We start from the raw sequence: 17,723 nt of genomic DNA on the forward strand, positions 1-17,723 counted from the left end.
AAATGGTTTTGATTATATTAAACTAAAAAGTTTTTGTACAAACAAAAACAATGTAGTGAAAATCAGAAGGGAAACAACAAATTGGGAAAAAATCTTTATAACAAAAAACTCGGACAGGGGTCTAATTACTCAAATATACAAGGAGTTAAACCAATTGTATAAAAAATCAAGCCAATCCCCAATTGATAAATGGGCAAGAGACATGAATAGGCAATTTTCAGGTAAAGAAATTAAAAGTATCAATAAGCACATGAGAAAGTGTTCTAAATCTCTAATAATTAGAGAAATGCAAATCAAAACAACTCTGAGGTATCACCTCACACCTAGCAGATTGGTTAAAATGAAAGAAGGGGAGAGTAATGAATGTTGGAGGGGATGTAGCAAAATTGGGACATTAATGCATTGCTGGTGGAGCTGTGAACTGATCCAGCCATTCTGGCTGGCAATTTGGAATCATGCTCAAAGGGCTATAAAAGAATGCCTGCCCTTTGATCCAGCCATACCATTGTTGGGTTTGTACCCCAAAGAGATCATAGATAAACAGACTTGTACGAAAATAATTATAGCTGCGCTTTTTGTGGTGGCAACAAATTGGAAAAGGAGGGTATGTCCTTCAATTGGGGAATGGCTGAACAAACTGTGGTATATGCGGGTGATGGAATACTATTGTGCTAAAAGGAATAATAAACTGGAGGAGTTCCAGGCGAACTGGAGAGACCTCCAGGAACTGATGCAGAGCAAAAGGAGCAGATCCAGGAGAACATTGTACACAGAGACTGATATACTATGGGGTAAAATTGAATGTAATGGACCTCTGTACCAGTAGCAATACAATGACCCAGGACAATTCTGAGGGATCTATGGTAAAGAACGCTGCCCGCATTCAGAGGAAGGACTGCAGGAGAGGAAACATATAAGAAAAACAAATGCTTGAACGCATAGGTCAGGGTGGACATGATTGAGGGTGTGGACTCGAAACTACCACACCAATGCAACTACCAACAATTTGGAAATTGGTCTTGATCAAGGACACATGACAAAACTAGTGGAAATGTGCATCAGCCATGGGTGGGGGAAGTGCGGGGGGGGGCGAAGGGGAAAGGAGGAGCATGAATCATGTAACCATGTTAAAAATGAATATTAATAAATGTTTGGAAAAAAACCACACCCAAATTCAATAAATATCCTCCAGATAATGGAAAAAAAATTTACATATAAGATGTACTTTATGAAATGATACTTGTAACTATTAAGAACTTTATCATTATTAGAGCAGTTAGGAGTTTACATAGATAGAAGGTGTGACTGAGTTTATTATGTTGGAGCATAAAGAAATAGGAGAAAGAGGGAGTAGAATGGGGAAAATATTATAAAAAAAAAAGGAGGCACAAAAAGGTTTTACAATGGAGGGGAAAAGTGGGGAGAGGGGGTAAAGAGATATGCTTGAACTTCACTTTCATCAGAATTGGTTCAAAGAAGGAAGACTATATATACACGCTCAGTTGTATATAGAAATTCAGCTTACCTAATAGGGAAATAAGAGAGTACAGGAAAAAGGAAAAGGAGGCAGGTAGATAGTAAAAGATAGATTAGATTAAGGGAAGCAGTGATGAAAAACAAAATAGCTTTCTGAAGATAGGATAAAACAAAAGAGAAGAAACAGAAAAAATGGCATGTTTAGAAATAGTAATCATAACTATAAATGTGAATGGGATCAGTTTACCTATAAAATGGAAGCAGATAGCAGAATGGATCAGAAACCAGAATCTAACAATATAACTGTTTACAAGAGACATACTTTTAACAAAGATACCCAGAGATAAAAAGTTAGAGCAGAATCTAATATGCTTCAGCTGAAATAAAAAAAACAAAGATAGCAATCATAATCTCAAACAAAGGAAAAGGAAAATTAGACAAAATTAATAGAGATAATCAGGGAAACTATATTATACAAAAGATACCAGGCAATGGAGTAATATCAAATTTTTTATAGCAAGTTTTTCTTTTCTTTGGACTTTAATTTTTTTATTTTTAGAAAAATTTTCCATGGTTACATGATTCCTGTTTTTACTTTCCCCTTCACCCCCTCAAACTCCACCCCCCATAGCTAACTCGCATTTCCACTGGTTTTTACATGTGTGGTCAGTCAAGACTTAATTTACATATAGTTAGCAAGTTTTTCTTGTAAAGGCCTCATTTCTCAAATATATACTGAGTTAAATTTCTAAAAATAAGAGCCACCCACAACTAATAAATGAGCAAAGGTATTAAAAGACAGTTTTAAAAAGAAATCTAAGTTTTTATAGTCATATTAAAAAATGCTCTATATCACTATTAATTAGAAAAATGCACATTAAAACAACTCTGAGGTACAACCCTCATACCTATCAGAAATGACAAGTCCTGGAGGAGGGGAAAAAATATGCTAATGAACTGCTGATAAAGTAGTGAAATGGTCAAACCATTCTAGAGTATAATTTGGAACTATGCATATTCTTTGACCCAGCAATACCACTAATAGGTCAGAATCCCAAAAACATCAAAAAAAAAGGAAAATGACATAGATGCACAAAAATATTTATAACAGTTCTTTTTGTGGTGGTAAAGAATTACACATTGAAGGGATGCTCATCAATTGGGTTGTGGTATGTGACTATGATCAAGTACTACTGTGCTATAAGAAATGAGAAGAATGATTTCAGAAAAAAAATGTCAAGAACTGTATGAACTGATGCAAAGTGAAGTGAAGAGAACTAGGAGATCATTGTACACAGTAATAGCAACATTGTTCTGATGATCAACTGTGAAAGATGGCTATTCTGATCCATAAAATGATCCAAGATAATTCATAAAGGATTCATGATGAAAAAATACTTTTTTCCTCCTCCAGAGAGAGAACTGAAGAACTAAGTGCAAAATTAAGTAATTTTCTCACTTTCTTTATTTTTATTGCCTTTTTTGAAATATGGCTAATACATAAATGATTTACCTAATTTCAAATGTATAACTGATGTCATATATCTTGCCTTCTCAGTGAATGGAGGAAGAAGTGAGAGAGTGGAAAAAAATTTGGAACTCAAAATAAAAAAAAGAATGTTAAATAATGAATTGAAATGTTAAAAAAATCTAGAAATGGAACTTTTTGCTAATTTTTTTCTTTTAAAAATACACAAGGATATTCTTTACAACAGATTGATTTGAGCCATGTTTACATGGCTACAACACATGTAAAGACATGTCCTTATACATTAAATAATAAAAAAGATAAGATCAAAATTCACCTCATCTTGGAGTCGTTTTTCTAGGGATTGTTTCTCAGTCTCAAATGCCTTTTGTTCAAGCTTTCTTGCATTTTCTGTCATCTTTGATTCTTTCTGTAAGGCTATGAACTCAGGTGATGGCTGAGTAGATTCTATAATAACAAAAAAATTCTAATCAGTAGTCAAATTTTGTTTATTTCACTTAAAAACATACACACAGACTACTACTGTACAACTAGCATAATATACTTTGCACAAAAAAAGGAAGTCAATAAATGTTTGCTATATGCCATAGGTTTGCTCATGATTAGAGTACTAAGTCTATTAAATGAAATAAAATATCCCCCTGATTTCGAAACCAAGAAATTAATAAACATCTCCCAAATTCACTTGAAAACTTATTTTAGGTATGTCCCAAAAAATTGCTTTCTATTCTTGCCTTCAGAGAATTCCTTTAGATCCTCAGTTCAACTCTTATGCTACACCAGAAAGCATCTGAATGACTTGCAATAGAAATCTGTCTAGTGTGATACATTTTACTTTCTTCTTGCTCAACTTTGCCTAAACACACTGTCATCTTCCCAGATCAATGTCAATTTTTTTAAAGTTCTCTATATTTTAACAATATTACCTATTATTTAACCTTAGGTAGGTCCTTAAACTAGATGAAACATGACATAATAATGGAATATTTCAAATTTAAACTGACATAATTAACTATGGAATTGTTTGAAGCAAATTTTTTTTGAGAAACTAAAATTCTTTTAATATAGTACAACTGACTAAAAAACAAAGAAAGTCATCAAGTTTCATTAGCTTCAACACTAGAAATTCTTATCTCCTACAAATCACTAAGTAAGTCATAAAATGATCCAAATCTTATACTGAAATAAACACAATGTATTTGCCATTTGTTTACTAACCTTAACTAAGTGCCTGGGGAAGGGCTATTGAGAGGAAAATGAAAAAACATTTAAATACCAATTGTGTGCTAAGTTCTTTACAAATATTCTCATTTGCAATGCAACATGCTAGACTCTAGAGATGTACAAATAAGCATTAAGACTGATTCTGTCTAATAATGTTGACAATGGAATTCTTATGTGATTGCTTCTTTTTTACGGTTAAAAGGCCAGTCTCAATTCCAAAGGAATCAGCATATAGTTTGCATTAATGTAGAAAGCAAGATTATTACTTTTTCTAGACTAAAACTAATCAAAATCTAATAAAAATTTAATTCTTATAATTTTGTAATTTTATGTCAAACAACTTCCAATACCACATAATAATTTCAACTATTAATACTATTAGTTCCACAAAAGGCAAATAGAAGCATCAGAACCATATATCATTAAATAATTTAATTGAGAATTTTCATTAAAATTTAAATTAATTTCACAAATGCAAGAAAGATTAATTGTAAAAGTTATGTTGAAATTCTCAAAAAGATCTATGATTTCATCAATTTAGATGTTTCCAATAATGATATAGATCATGACCTCTGTATGCATGTCTGCCCATCTTATACAATTCTTGTTTATGTCTTCCCATGATTTCATCTCATTCATATAGCTATAAACCACACAAACAACATCACAAAATGGTTATATGCTTCTAATTTGAATTCTGTGAATATATGGAACTAAAAGAAAAGCTATTTCATACTTCTTTGGAGGTGCATGTTTTCACTTCGAATTTCTTCCATTTGTTGTTTAAGCAATTTATTTTGTGCCTGAAGCTCCAGTCGATCTTCTTTTAAAAGTAAATAATCAGTAGTATCTTTAATTTTTTCACTCAGTGACTGGTTTTGTTTTGTTACTAATAAAATTTGTTCTTTGAGAGAATCCAATTCAAGCTGCAAACAAAAGAAGACATATTTGGACAACATATTCTGGGTGGTGTAACATTTATTAACACTGACCAAAAAAAGAGCAGGTTGCTTAAGCTTAACATTTGTCTATGTCACCAAGGACCTGGAATTCCATAAAATATTTATGGACAGCTCATCCAGGAAGTGATCGAGCCCAGAAAAAAATCTGCTAAATCACACCATGAAAACAATGTATTACCTTACAAGCAGAACTATAACTATCAGGTGGGATACTTGTCTTTGATAAAGATATTTCCTTTCCTGTAAGGAAATCTAATTAAATATCATGTTATTTGATCAATATAAAACCAAAGTAGAAGAAATCTGATGTCTATATTTTCACCAAGCTGTGACAGTTTGATGAAAACACCTATCCTTCACTGCTAAGCTCTACTAGATACAAAGAATGTCAACAAGTCAGGATAAATACCTGTCCTAGCGAAACTTACAACTCTGCAGTGGCCCCTTTTTTACATTCCTTAATAATCAAAGTCATCCATATGCCTTTGTGATTTCTTCATCCATGTTTATTCTCTATTTTAGATGTACCAAAATGATCGATAAGAATATAAGTAGAATGATTCTAAATCACACTGCAAAAGAGGTACATCAATGTGATGAAATTTTTACAACTTTTATTAAATGTTCAGTACGTGCCAGGTATTGTATTAGAAGCAAGAGTAACAAAGACAAAATGAAAATAGTAACCGAGTTTCAAAAAACCTGGGAATACTGTAAGAACTGATGGAAAGTGAAGTGACCAGAGCAATGTATACAGTACTGTAAAAACAATTTTGAAAGACTTAAGAACTCTGATCAATGTAGATTCCAGAGAACATATCATGTTGCCTTACTCTTGATTGAGAAGAAGTAAGATTCAAAATGCAGAATGAGACATGTTTTTGAACATAACCAATGTGTAGATTTTTTTTTTAAATATGTTTTTTTAAACCCTTAATTTCGGTGTATTGTCTCATAGGTGGAAGAGTGGTAAGGGTGGGCAATGGGGGTCAAGTGACTTGCCCAGGGTCACAAAGCTGGGAAGTGTCTGAGACCGGGTTTGAACCTAGGACCTCCTGTCTCTAGGCCTGACTCTCACTCCACTGAGCTACCCAGCTGCCCTTGTTTTTGTTTTTTAATTTAGTTTTTTAAACCCTTATGTTCCATCTTGGAGTCAATACTGTGTATTGGCTCCAAGGCAGAAGAGTGGTAAGGGCAGGCAATAGGGGTCAAGTGACTTGCCCAGGATCACACAGCTGGGAAGTGTCTGAGGTCAGATTTGAACCTAGGACCTCCCGTTGTCTCTAGGCCTGGCTCTCAATCCACTGAGCTACCCAGCTGCCCCCTAAATTTGTTTTGACTATGCATAGATTGTAACAGATTTTATTTTCTTCATTCTATCCCAAGGGAAGGGAAGAAAGAAGAGAAAATAAAAATGTATTAATTGAAAAAGAAAAGCTTTTAAAAGGTCCTTGTGTGTCTGCAAGATCCTTATATTATGTGGAAAATATATACAATAAAATAAAATAATTTCAAAGAGGCAAAGGGAAAGTGTTAAAATTTAGGAAAATCAGGAAATGTTTTAAGGTGGTCACTTAAGCTGAGCCTTAAATAAAGCTCACGATCATAAGAGATAGTAAGTACAGAAAGTTTTAAATGTATTAAATGTATAGGAGACAATCTGTGCGAAGGTGCTGAGATGAATAAATGTCATGTACAATTAGGCTTATGGGGCAGGAACAGAGTATTTGTAATAATTAAAATTATGAGGCTGGTTATATTTAAATGACAGAGTAATAGGAAAGATAGGAGTGTGGAGTCAATTAGTAAAGGGCTTTAAATGAAAAAAATAAAAGTTTATATTTTATCCTAGTAACAAGTGTGTAATTGAAACTTTTGTAGAGTGATTGGAAGATTTTATAACTAATCCACATCCATATTTTGATTTCCAGAAAAGATATTGTCTCTCAACAGCATGTCAATACTCTTTTGTCCATTAGAGAATTTGTCCATAGAAAATGTTAAGGGAGACAAAGAGCAAGGCACAGACACAGAAGGGGGATGGTAAAAGCAAAACAAACTCATGCAAAGTCCAAAAGAAAATTGTGAATTGGACTCAGATTCTGGGAAAGCTCAAAAAGGATTTCAAAAATCAATTGGGAGGGGGCAGCTGGGTAGCTCAGTGGATTGAGAGTCAGGCCTAGAGACGGGAGGTCCTAGGTTCAAACCCGGCCTCAGCCACTTCCCAGCTGTGTGACCCTGGGCAAGTCACTTGACCCCCATTGCCTACCCTTACCAATCTTCCACCTATGAGACAATACACTGAAGTACAAGGGTTAAAAAAAAAAAAAAAAAAAAGAAAGAAAAATCAATTGGGAGGCAGAGAAAAAATGGAGAAGAGAAATGAAAGCAATGCAAGAAGAAATGGGCCAAATGAAAAAGTCTCAAAAGCTGATGGAGGAAAATCATTCTTTAAAAATTAGAATTGGGCAACCACAAGCTAATGACTTCATGAGACATCAAGAAACAATAAAAACAAAATCAACAGAATGAAAAAACAGAAGTGAGTGGCCCACTGAGGAAAGCAGCCATGATTTCCTGAGATTGCTGACAAGGTCCAAATCTCTCACACTGCTCTCCAGGAGAGACAATTTAAGAGTTATTGGACTACCTGAAAGCCATGATTTAAAAAAAAAAAAAAAGCCTAGATATCATAACATAGAAAATTATAAAGAAAACTGCCCAGATAGTCTTCTTAAGTTTTTAGACATTGTAATCTTTTTATTGCAGATATTCTTGAACAAGAGAATAAAATAAAAATTTTAAGAATCCACAGATCACCTCCAGAAAGAAATCCTCAAATGACAACATCCAGGAATATAACAGCTAAATTTGAGAGCTCTCAAGCCAAGGAGAAAATACTGCAAGCAGCCAGAAATAAACAATTCAAATACCAGGGAGCTACAGTCAGGATTACACAAGAATTTAGCAGCTTCTACATTAAAGGACTGGAAGAAATGGAATATGATATTCAGGAAGGCAAAAAGTCTAGTTTTACAACTCAGAGTCACTTATCCAGCAAAACTAAGTATATACTTTCAGAGGGGAAAAATGGTCTTTCAATAAGATATTTTCAAACATTCCTGAGAAAAAACCAGACCTAAGCAAAAAAAAATTCTAAAATTCTAAACATGAGACTCAAGAGAAGTCTAAAAATAAATCAGTAAATCAGAAAGAGAAAATTTAAGAAACTCAATAAGGTCATAATTCTTACATGGAAAGAGATCTGTAACTCTTAAACATTATTTTTAGTAGTAGAGCAGAGAGAAGGAGTATGCTTAGAGGGTGGGTAAGTAAGCTGCTGTTGATATGACAAGCAAAAAAAAAAAATCAAGGGGTGAAAAAGAGGACTGCACTGAGAAAAAATATAGTGGAGGGGAAGATGAGGGTGGTGATGGATAATGCTTAAACTTTACTCTCATAATAACTGGCTCAGAGAAGGAATAACGACTATATTCATTGGGGTATAGGATTATATCATACTACACAAAGAAGTAGAAGGGGAATAAGACAAGAAAAGGAGGGTGGTAATAGGAGAGAGGGGAAAGTGGGGAGGGGGTGATAAAAAGCAAAACACTGGTGAGGAGGAACAGAGTAAAAGGAAAAAGAGTAGAATCAAAATGGGAAAATAAGATGGAGGAGAATACACAGTTAGTAATCATAACTGTGAATGTGAATGGGATGAACTCACCCATAAAACAGAAGCAGATAAAAGAGAAAACCAGAATCCTACTATATGTTGTTTACAAGAAACATATTTGAGGCAGGGTGACACACACAGAGTAAAGGTAAGGGGCTGGAGCAGAATTTATTGTGCATCATCTAAAGTTAAAAAAAAAAGCAGTAGTAGTAATCATGATCTCGGATAAAGCTAAAGCAAAAATAGATCTGATTAAAAGAGATAAGGAAATTACATCTTGATAAAAGGTACTATAAACAATGAAGTAATAACTATACCAAGCCCATATGCACCAAATAGGTTAAGCTCTACATTTTTAAAGGAAAAATTAAATGAACCTTAGGAAGAAAGAGACAGTAAAACTATACTGGAAGATCTCAACTTTCCCCTGTCAGATCTAAATAAATCAAAAAAAATAATAAACAAGAAAGGAGTAAAGGAAGTGAATGAAATCTTAGAAAAGTTGGAACTAATAGATTTCTGGAAAGAACTGAATGGCAATAGAAAGGAATATACCTTCTTTTCAGCAGTACATGGCTCCTAGACAAAAATTGAACATGTATTAAGGCATAAAAACTTCACAACTAAATGCAGAAAAGGAAAATGCATCCTTTTCAGATCATAACACAATTAAAATTATAATCAATAAAGCTCCATGGAAAAGATAAATTAAAAAAATAATCTCATGCTAAAAAAAGGGTGGGTCAAAGAATCAATTTTATCCATGAGAATGACAGTGAAGAGACAACACATCAAAAGCTATGGGATGCAGCCAAAGCAGTAATTAGGGGAAATTTTATATCTCTACACCTAAAAATGAAGACTATGCAACAAAAAAAAAAAACTAGGAAAAAAACCAAATTAAAAAATCCTCATTTAAAGACTAAATTGGAAATTCTAAAAATTAAAGAAAAAATTTATAAAACTGAAAGAAAGAGAACAGTTGAACTAATAAGTAAGATTAGAAGTTAGTTTTATGGAAAAACAATAATGTTGGTTAATTTGATTAAAAAAGGAAAGAAGAGAATCAAATACTCAGAATCAAAAATGAAAAGAGTAATTTTACCTTTAATAAAGAGGAAATTAAAGCAATCATCAGGAGCTATTTTGCCCAATTATATGCCAAAAAATCTGACAATCTTAAGTGAAATGGATGAATATTTACAAAAATATAAACTGCCCAGATTAGCAAAAGAGGAAGTAGAATCCTTAAATAATCCCATATAAGAAAAAGAAATGGAACAAGTCATCGATGAACTCCCTGAGAAAAAATTCCCAGGTCCAGATGGATTCACTAGTGAATTCTATCAAACATTTAAAGAACAATTAATCCCAATACTATTTAAACTATTTGGGAAAATAGGCAAAGAAGGAATCCTACCAAATTCTTTTAATGAATATGGTATTGTTACCTAAGCCAGGAAGAATAAAAACAGAGAAAGAAAATTAGAGGCAAATTTCATCAATGAATGTAGATACAGACATTTTAAATAAGATACTAGCAAGGAAAATACAGCAATATATCACAAGGATCATTCACTATAACAGGTGAGATTTATACAAGGAATGTAGGGCTGGTTTTACTATTAGGAAAACTATTATCATAATTGACTATATCTATAACCAAACTAATATCAATTATGATGCAGAAAAAACCTTTGACAAAATACAATACCCATTCCTATTAAAAACACTAGAAAGCATAGGAATAAATGGGTCATTATTTATAATAAGTAGTATCTACCTAAAACCTTCAGGAAGTATCATCTGTAATGGAGATAAGTTATAAGCCTTCCCAATTAGATCAGGGGTGAAGTAAGGATGCCTTTTATCACCACTATTATTTAATATTGTACTAGAAATGCTAGAGTTAGCAATAAGGGAAGAAAAAAATTGAAGGAATTAATGTAGGCATTCATGAAGAAACTAAACTTTTACTCTTTGCAGATGATATGATGGTATAGTTAGAGAATCCTAGAGAATCGACTAAAAAACTAGTTGAAATAAAAACTTTAGTAAAGTTGTAGGATACAAAATAAACCCATATAAATCATCAGAATCTATATATATTAAAAAAACAATGTCCAGCAGCAAAAGTTTGTGATATTGGAAATTTGGGGTCCTTGATCTTAATATTGAGGTCCATGATATAAACTTCCTGTGGACGGTTAGGGGACTTGAAAACTACATTTCCTATGATTCCTCTTGTGTAATAGAGGTGGGCAGGAAGTGTGATTACATAGACAGAAGTCTCAGAAATTGATTGAGACACTCTCTTTCCTACAAAGCAGCAAGAGTGAAGGTATGGCGGACATTTTGAAATGGATCTTAGTAGGCACGTGGCCTTCTTAATTACCAATATGGCTTTAAATAAACCATTAGTATTCTTGAATATATCCATCTATATTAATTTTATCTATAACAAGTTAGAAAGAGAAATTCCATTTAAAATCTTTCTAAACAATATTAAAATACCCAGGAATCTACTTGAGAACATAGCAATTATATGAACACAATTACAAAACACTTTTCTCACAAATAAAGTCAGATCTAAACAACTGGAAAAATATTAATTGTCTGAGGGTAGGTCAAGCTAATAAAATTAAAATGACAATTCTACCTAATCTATTTATTCAGTGCCATACCAATCAAGCTATCAAATAATTATTTTATAGAACTAGAAAAAATAACAAAATTCATCTGGAAAAACAAAAGGTCAAGAATATCAAGAGAACTAATAAAAAAATGTGAAGGAACGAGGCCCAGCATCAATGGAGCAGATACGATAACACAATATACTGGGGTAAATGACCATAGCAATCTAGTGTTTGATAAACCCAAAGATCCCAGCTTTTGGAATAAAAACTCACTCTTTAACAAACACCCCTGGTTAAACTGGAAAACAGCATGGCACAAGCTAGATATAAAATAATAACACAATCTATACCAAGATAAAGTCAAAATGGGTATGATTTAAATACAGTGATACTGTAACCAAATTAGGGGAACAGAGAATAGTATACCTGGCAGATCTTTGGAAAAGAGAAGAATTTGTGACCAAATAAAAGACAGATAGTAAAATAAGATGTAAAGTGAATAATTTTGATAACATTAAATTAAAAGGCTTTTGTACAAACAAAACTAAAGTCACCAAGATTAGAATGGAAACAACTGGAAAAAAATTTTATAACAAATGCCCCCAATAAAGATGCAATTTCTCAAATTTATAAAAAGTCAAATTTATAAGAACACAAGCCATTCCCAATTGACAAAAGGTCAAAGGATATGAACAAACAATTTTCAGATGAAGAAATCAAAGTCATCAATAATCATATGAAAAAAAGTTTTAAATCACTTGATTAGAGAAATGCAAATTTAAAAAATGGTGAGGTACCTCACACCTATCAGATTGGCAGAAAAGTTAAATGATAATTGTTGGAGGGGATGTGGCAAATTTGGGACAATAATGCATTGTTGGTGTAGTTGTAAACAGATCCAACCATTCTGGAGGACAATTTGGAACGATACCCAAAGGGCTTTAAAACTGTGCATACCTTTTGATCTGGTAATACCACTATTAGGTTTGCATCCCAAAGAGATAATTAGGGGGCAGCTAGGTGGCTCAGTGGATTGAGAGCCTGGCCCAGAAAGCCGGGTCCTGGGTTGAAATCTGGCCTCAGACACTTCCTAGCTATGTGACCCTGGGCAAGTCACTTAACCCCCATTGCCTAGCCCTTAGCACTCTTCTGTCTTAGAACCAATACACAGTATTGGTTCTATTGGTTCTAAGACAGAAGGTAAGGGTTTAAAAAAAGGAAGAGAGAGATAATTAAAAAAAGGAGAAAGGATCCATTTGTACAAAAATATTTATAGCAGCTCTTTTTGTGGTGGCAAAGAATTGGAAATTGAGGGAATGTCCATCAATTGGGGCAATGGCTGAACAAATTGTGGTACATGTTGGTAATGAAATACTATTGTGCTATAAGAAATGATGAGCAAGAGGATTTCAGAAAAAGTTGGAAAGATCTGCAGGAACTGATGCAGAGCAAAACAATGAGAAATGGGAGAACATTGTGCATAATAACACCACTATTGGACAATAATCATCTGTGAAAACTTGGCTACTCTCAGTAATGCAATGATCTAGGGCAATCCTGAAATACTTACGATGGGGAATGCTATGCACCTCCAGAGAAAGAACTGTTGATGTCATCTTTCACATCAGTGTATCTTTGGTTTTATTTTGGAGTTTTGGTTATGTACAAGTGTGCTCTTACAACAATGACCAACATGGAAGAATGTTTTCCATGACAATAAAAAAAATGTTAAATTAAAAAAAAATTTTTTTTAATCTACCAGGTCAACAAATTACCTCAAGATTTTTGCCATGAGATATAGCTTCCCTGAGTTCTTCCCTTCTTGAATTAATAGCATTGGCTTCTTCTTGCAAACGCATAGCTTTCTCTAAAAGTGAAAACAATGTCTCATAAAAAATTATTTTTATCTGAAAATAATTCTTGATATAGACTTGAAACTTAGGAAACTGCATAACAAGCACATACCAGCTTATAAAATGTTTTAATAAAATATTTTGACCAGTAATGATAAGATAAAGTATCCTGAACATTAAATGTGGAGGCTTGGAACAAGCAACTAACTGAAGCATAAGGGTTATTATTGGCATGTCATAAGATAGTAATAATTATAATGTCCTTATAAGCATACACCATATATTTTTCAATAGACCTTACTTCTTGGAGGTAAGAAGGGGAGGGTGGGTAAAGTTAAACAATTATTTCAGAATTGAAAAATAACTTTAAGAAATCACCTTTGTTCTTTTGTTCTTCTTCAAGCACTCTATTAGATCTGGTTATGTATTCTTCCTTTAATTCAAGCTGATATCTAGGAATTGAAATAGCAAATATTAAGTTATATAACTTTTATACAAAAAGGAAGATATCTGTATATAATATATAGCTTTATTAAACTGAAAATAATCCTCTATTACTGCTCTTAGATGACCTGAACAGATTCAGTTCAGAGACAGAGAAAAGAAGAGATTAATAAATAGGCTTATTTGATGTATTTTCCTGTTGTGAATGTTTTCTATTATCTGTCAAAGACTTAGTAATTCTCTGAGTTTTCAGATCTAGAGCAAATGGTATCTTAACCCTGGCTCTGAAATATCCTTTGGAAAATGCCAAAATACTATCGAAAACTATACATCTTTTCATCTGGTTAACTGTGTATTATTATATAATATTTTTGCACATTTACATATAGGTAGGATACACAAATGCTCCTGTCATTATTCATTATTGTATTCTAATTAAAGCATTAAAAACAAATTCAAATACTATGTTAGTTTTTGATGATTAATAACAAACTATTAATAAACAAAACTAGAAAGCAACATGATATAGTGGATAGGGATGCCTTCATAATTAGGGAGAGTTAGGCTCAAGACCTGCTACAGAACTACACTAGCTATATATATCTATGGCTAAGTTATTTAACCTTGTTAATAACCAAGTCACATAAGTGCAACTAGGTAACACAGTGAATAAAATGCCAGACCTGAAGTTGAGAAAATCTCAACTTAAATTCAGCCTCAAATTACTTACTAGCTATGTAGCACTGAGCAAGTTAGCCTCTATCTACTTCAGTTTCCTCAACTATGAGGATAATAATAGTACATACTTCCCAGGGTTGCAGTAAAAATTAAATATGAATTTATAATTGCTTATCATTGCATCTGGCATACAGACATTTAATAAATCCTTTCCTCTCCCTTTTTCTCCCTCTCACTTACAATTCCCTAGGCAATTTTAAGTTTCAAAAGAGTTGCACATCTTCACTGCAAGAAGAAAGAGCTCCATTGGGAGTTCTCCTTATATTAATGAAATCATAATTAAAAAATAAAATAGGTGAGTCCTATATTAATATATTATATAATATACAATGTTATTATATTATCTATAATATTAATATTATATGATATACTATGTTATTATATTATCTATAATATTAATATTATAGATAATATAATAACATTTACATTGGGAGTTTTTTTAAGTGTATCCTGTTTAAAACTTATAGAAATAAGGGGAAAAAAACACTCTACAGAAAAATTAGGATTTAGAATATATGTAAGAAAAATAAGAGGTATGAAAAACTTGTTGCAATGTTGTAGTAATTTAGCTTTGCCCTGTTAGATAATATAATAGTAATTTGATAAGGTAGCTACAGCTATAAAAAAAGTGATTACTCAACAAAGACACACAAGATTGTTCAATAAATGTATTAATATATGATCATGAAGCCTTCTGTAGCTGTCTATATTTTCCTTTGCTTAGAGCATTTATTTTTTCCTACCATAGATCACTAAAGTTTAAATTTTTTAGAATCAAAGGAAATTTCTATGTCTAAAATTAATGTAAAATATCATTTGCCACACTGAAAACCAAAATAACAATTATCTTTACCTTTGACAGTAAAAACTACTACTGATTAGGAAAAAATAAAACAAATGTAGTCTCCAAATTTTGCTTATAGAAAATTTGCCATCATTGTTATAATTAAAAGTAATTACTTTAGAAGTTCATTCTTGAGCCTTTGTTCATATGCCTCCTCCATGTTCCCCACATTCAGCTCCCTTCTTCTCAAGGATTCTTCCTGGGTTTTATATTTTTCTTCTTGTAGCTTCTGGGCTCTGATGTTAACAAATATACAATAAGGAAGTAAGGAAAAAGCCTTATTTTCTGCTTATTTTAGATCGGTGGTTCCCAAACTTTTTTGGCCTACCATCCCCTTTCCAGAAAAAATATTACTTAGTGCCCCCTGTCACATACTATCACCGCCCTCTTATAGTTATTCTGTCCCCAAATGCACCTGTGGCCATCACCGCTCCCCTGGATTGCTGCAGCACCCACCAGGGGGCGGTGGCGCCCACTCTGGGAATCACTGTTTTAGATGATGAATACTGAATAAAATTAATCAAATTTTCCCTCATAATGAGAATATAACCACACAACTTATTCTAGAAATAAAAAATTAAATAAATGCTTAGATCAGTGATGGGCAAACTATGGCCTGCGGGCCAGATGCAGACCCCTGAAATGTTCTATAGGGCTGCACAGCATTATTCCCAATATGACGAATACAATGAGTAGGATACAATACAATGAAACTTTGAAAGAGTTGCCTTAGAAACAGACTGACAGATGAGCATTTCCTTTCCTTTGGCCCCCTCTTTAAAAAGTTTGCCCATCACTGGCTTAGATAATACATAATAAAAATACTATAGAACACAAACTATAAGCAACATCTTTCTGATACAAAGAAAAAGAAGAAGAAAAGACCTACCTCCTCTGCTGGCTAATCTCTAAAAAAAAATTTTTAATCCAAATAGAAATAAAAAAATCACAAAGTTAAATATATAACTAAATACCATTATCTAGGAGTAAACGATTATACATAATTAGTCCTTACATTTTTTTCTTCCATTCCTTATGAAGTAAATATAAGTTAGAACTATGTTTATAGTGAGATTTCTGGATTATTTTGAATTATTAGTATACAACACTGATATGAAACTGAATATGGAGAAATTTGGAGACAATTTTAAATTATACATTATGGGACTAATCAATTTTAAAAACCTACAATAAACACTAATTACTATTACATGTTCTATGTAGCAATTTATTTTACAAATAGAAATGTTTAGTTTGTGGATGCTAATGCATCATTCTGCTTTTCAAATGCAAGATTTATGCTTTATTCCTACTAAATATGCCAGCCTCCTTAAAAATGTGAAAATATTAAAAAAAAAAAATAAGCTACTGCTCCAGACAATTACTAAGACAAGATAAAATCTGAAAAATGTATGTCTAGTAATAAATTTTTTAAATTTGAAATACTTTTGAAAAATCTTATTCATGTTTTATTCTCAATATCCAAATTGCAGTTACTTACAATTCGAAAGCTTCCATTCTTTGCTTTAGTTCAGCTTCTCTACTTCTTACCATTTCAATGTCTTTCAGCAAATCCTGCCTCTGGATATAAATTTCTTTTGCTTCAATCTATATAATAAAGTGTTAATTTAAATGAAATCAGTTAAACTGACAAAAAGAAACCAGTGAAATACTGTTTTTTAAGTTTCCCAAAAATAGATACTATCAAAATTTATTATTTATTATCACATTCTCACTTCCAAGAGTGATTGTTTAGTTTAATAGCACACATTCATAAAACACATTCTGTCACAATACTCCTGTGAGGCAGGAATACACCATCATAATAGCCATTTTACAAATGAGATAAAAGGATATATCCACAATAACTGGCAAATGGTAAAGCTAAAAGCTAAGGCTTGACCTCAAAGTTCAATATGGTCTGCTCTACACTATGTTAACCAAAATAATTATTTGTAGAGATATGAATAGGTTTTCATCTTAAATACTCTATATGTCTGTCACTCTTATGTCATTTACTTATTTACTTCTTTAATATCTTTCAGAAATTTAATATTGTTTTATTAAGTATTCCACTAAAAAGTTTGTATTTTACTCATTTGTAAAGGAGTTTAATTTATAGTAGAAATCTAACTGTACTACAAATAGATTTCTATTATAAATTAAACTCCTTTACAAATTGTTAATACAATTAGATTTCTACTATAAATTAAACTCCTTTACAAATTGTTAATACAATTAGATTTCTACTATAAATTAAACTCCTTTACAAATGAAAGACAAAAACACATGATATTCAATATAGGATAACCTCAAAAATGAGCAAAATTAAAATGAGCATAAACAAGAAACCAAAGAAAAAATAAGAGTATTGGTAA

The 17,723-nt window shown here is 32.3% G+C and overlaps 1 protein-coding gene across 1 annotated transcript in view; it reads right to left on the minus strand.

The window, feature by feature from the left end:
• OFD1 (OFD1 centriole and centriolar satellite protein) overlaps positions 1–17,723 on the minus strand; it is a 58,275-nt gene that overhangs the window by 30,539 nt on the left and 10,013 nt on the right. The window contains exons 7-12 of the mRNA XM_044669269.1: positions 16,847–16,953; positions 15,462–15,581; positions 13,698–13,771; positions 13,242–13,333; positions 4,926–5,115; positions 3,282–3,412 (exon numbers count right to left, since the gene is read on the minus strand). Of these exons, the coding sequence (XP_044525204.1) occupies positions 3,282–3,412; positions 4,926–5,115; positions 13,242–13,333; positions 13,698–13,771; positions 15,462–15,581; positions 16,847–16,953 (714 nt within the window). The remainder of the gene's footprint in view (positions 1–3,281; positions 3,413–4,925; positions 5,116–13,241; positions 13,334–13,697; positions 13,772–15,461; positions 15,582–16,846; positions 16,954–17,723) is intronic.

This window comes from Gracilinanus agilis, chromosome 3 (genome assembly GCF_016433145.1).
Source record: "Gracilinanus agilis isolate LMUSP501 chromosome 3, AgileGrace, whole genome shotgun sequence".
Taxonomy (NCBI): domain Eukaryota; kingdom Metazoa; phylum Chordata; class Mammalia; order Didelphimorphia; family Didelphidae; genus Gracilinanus; species Gracilinanus agilis.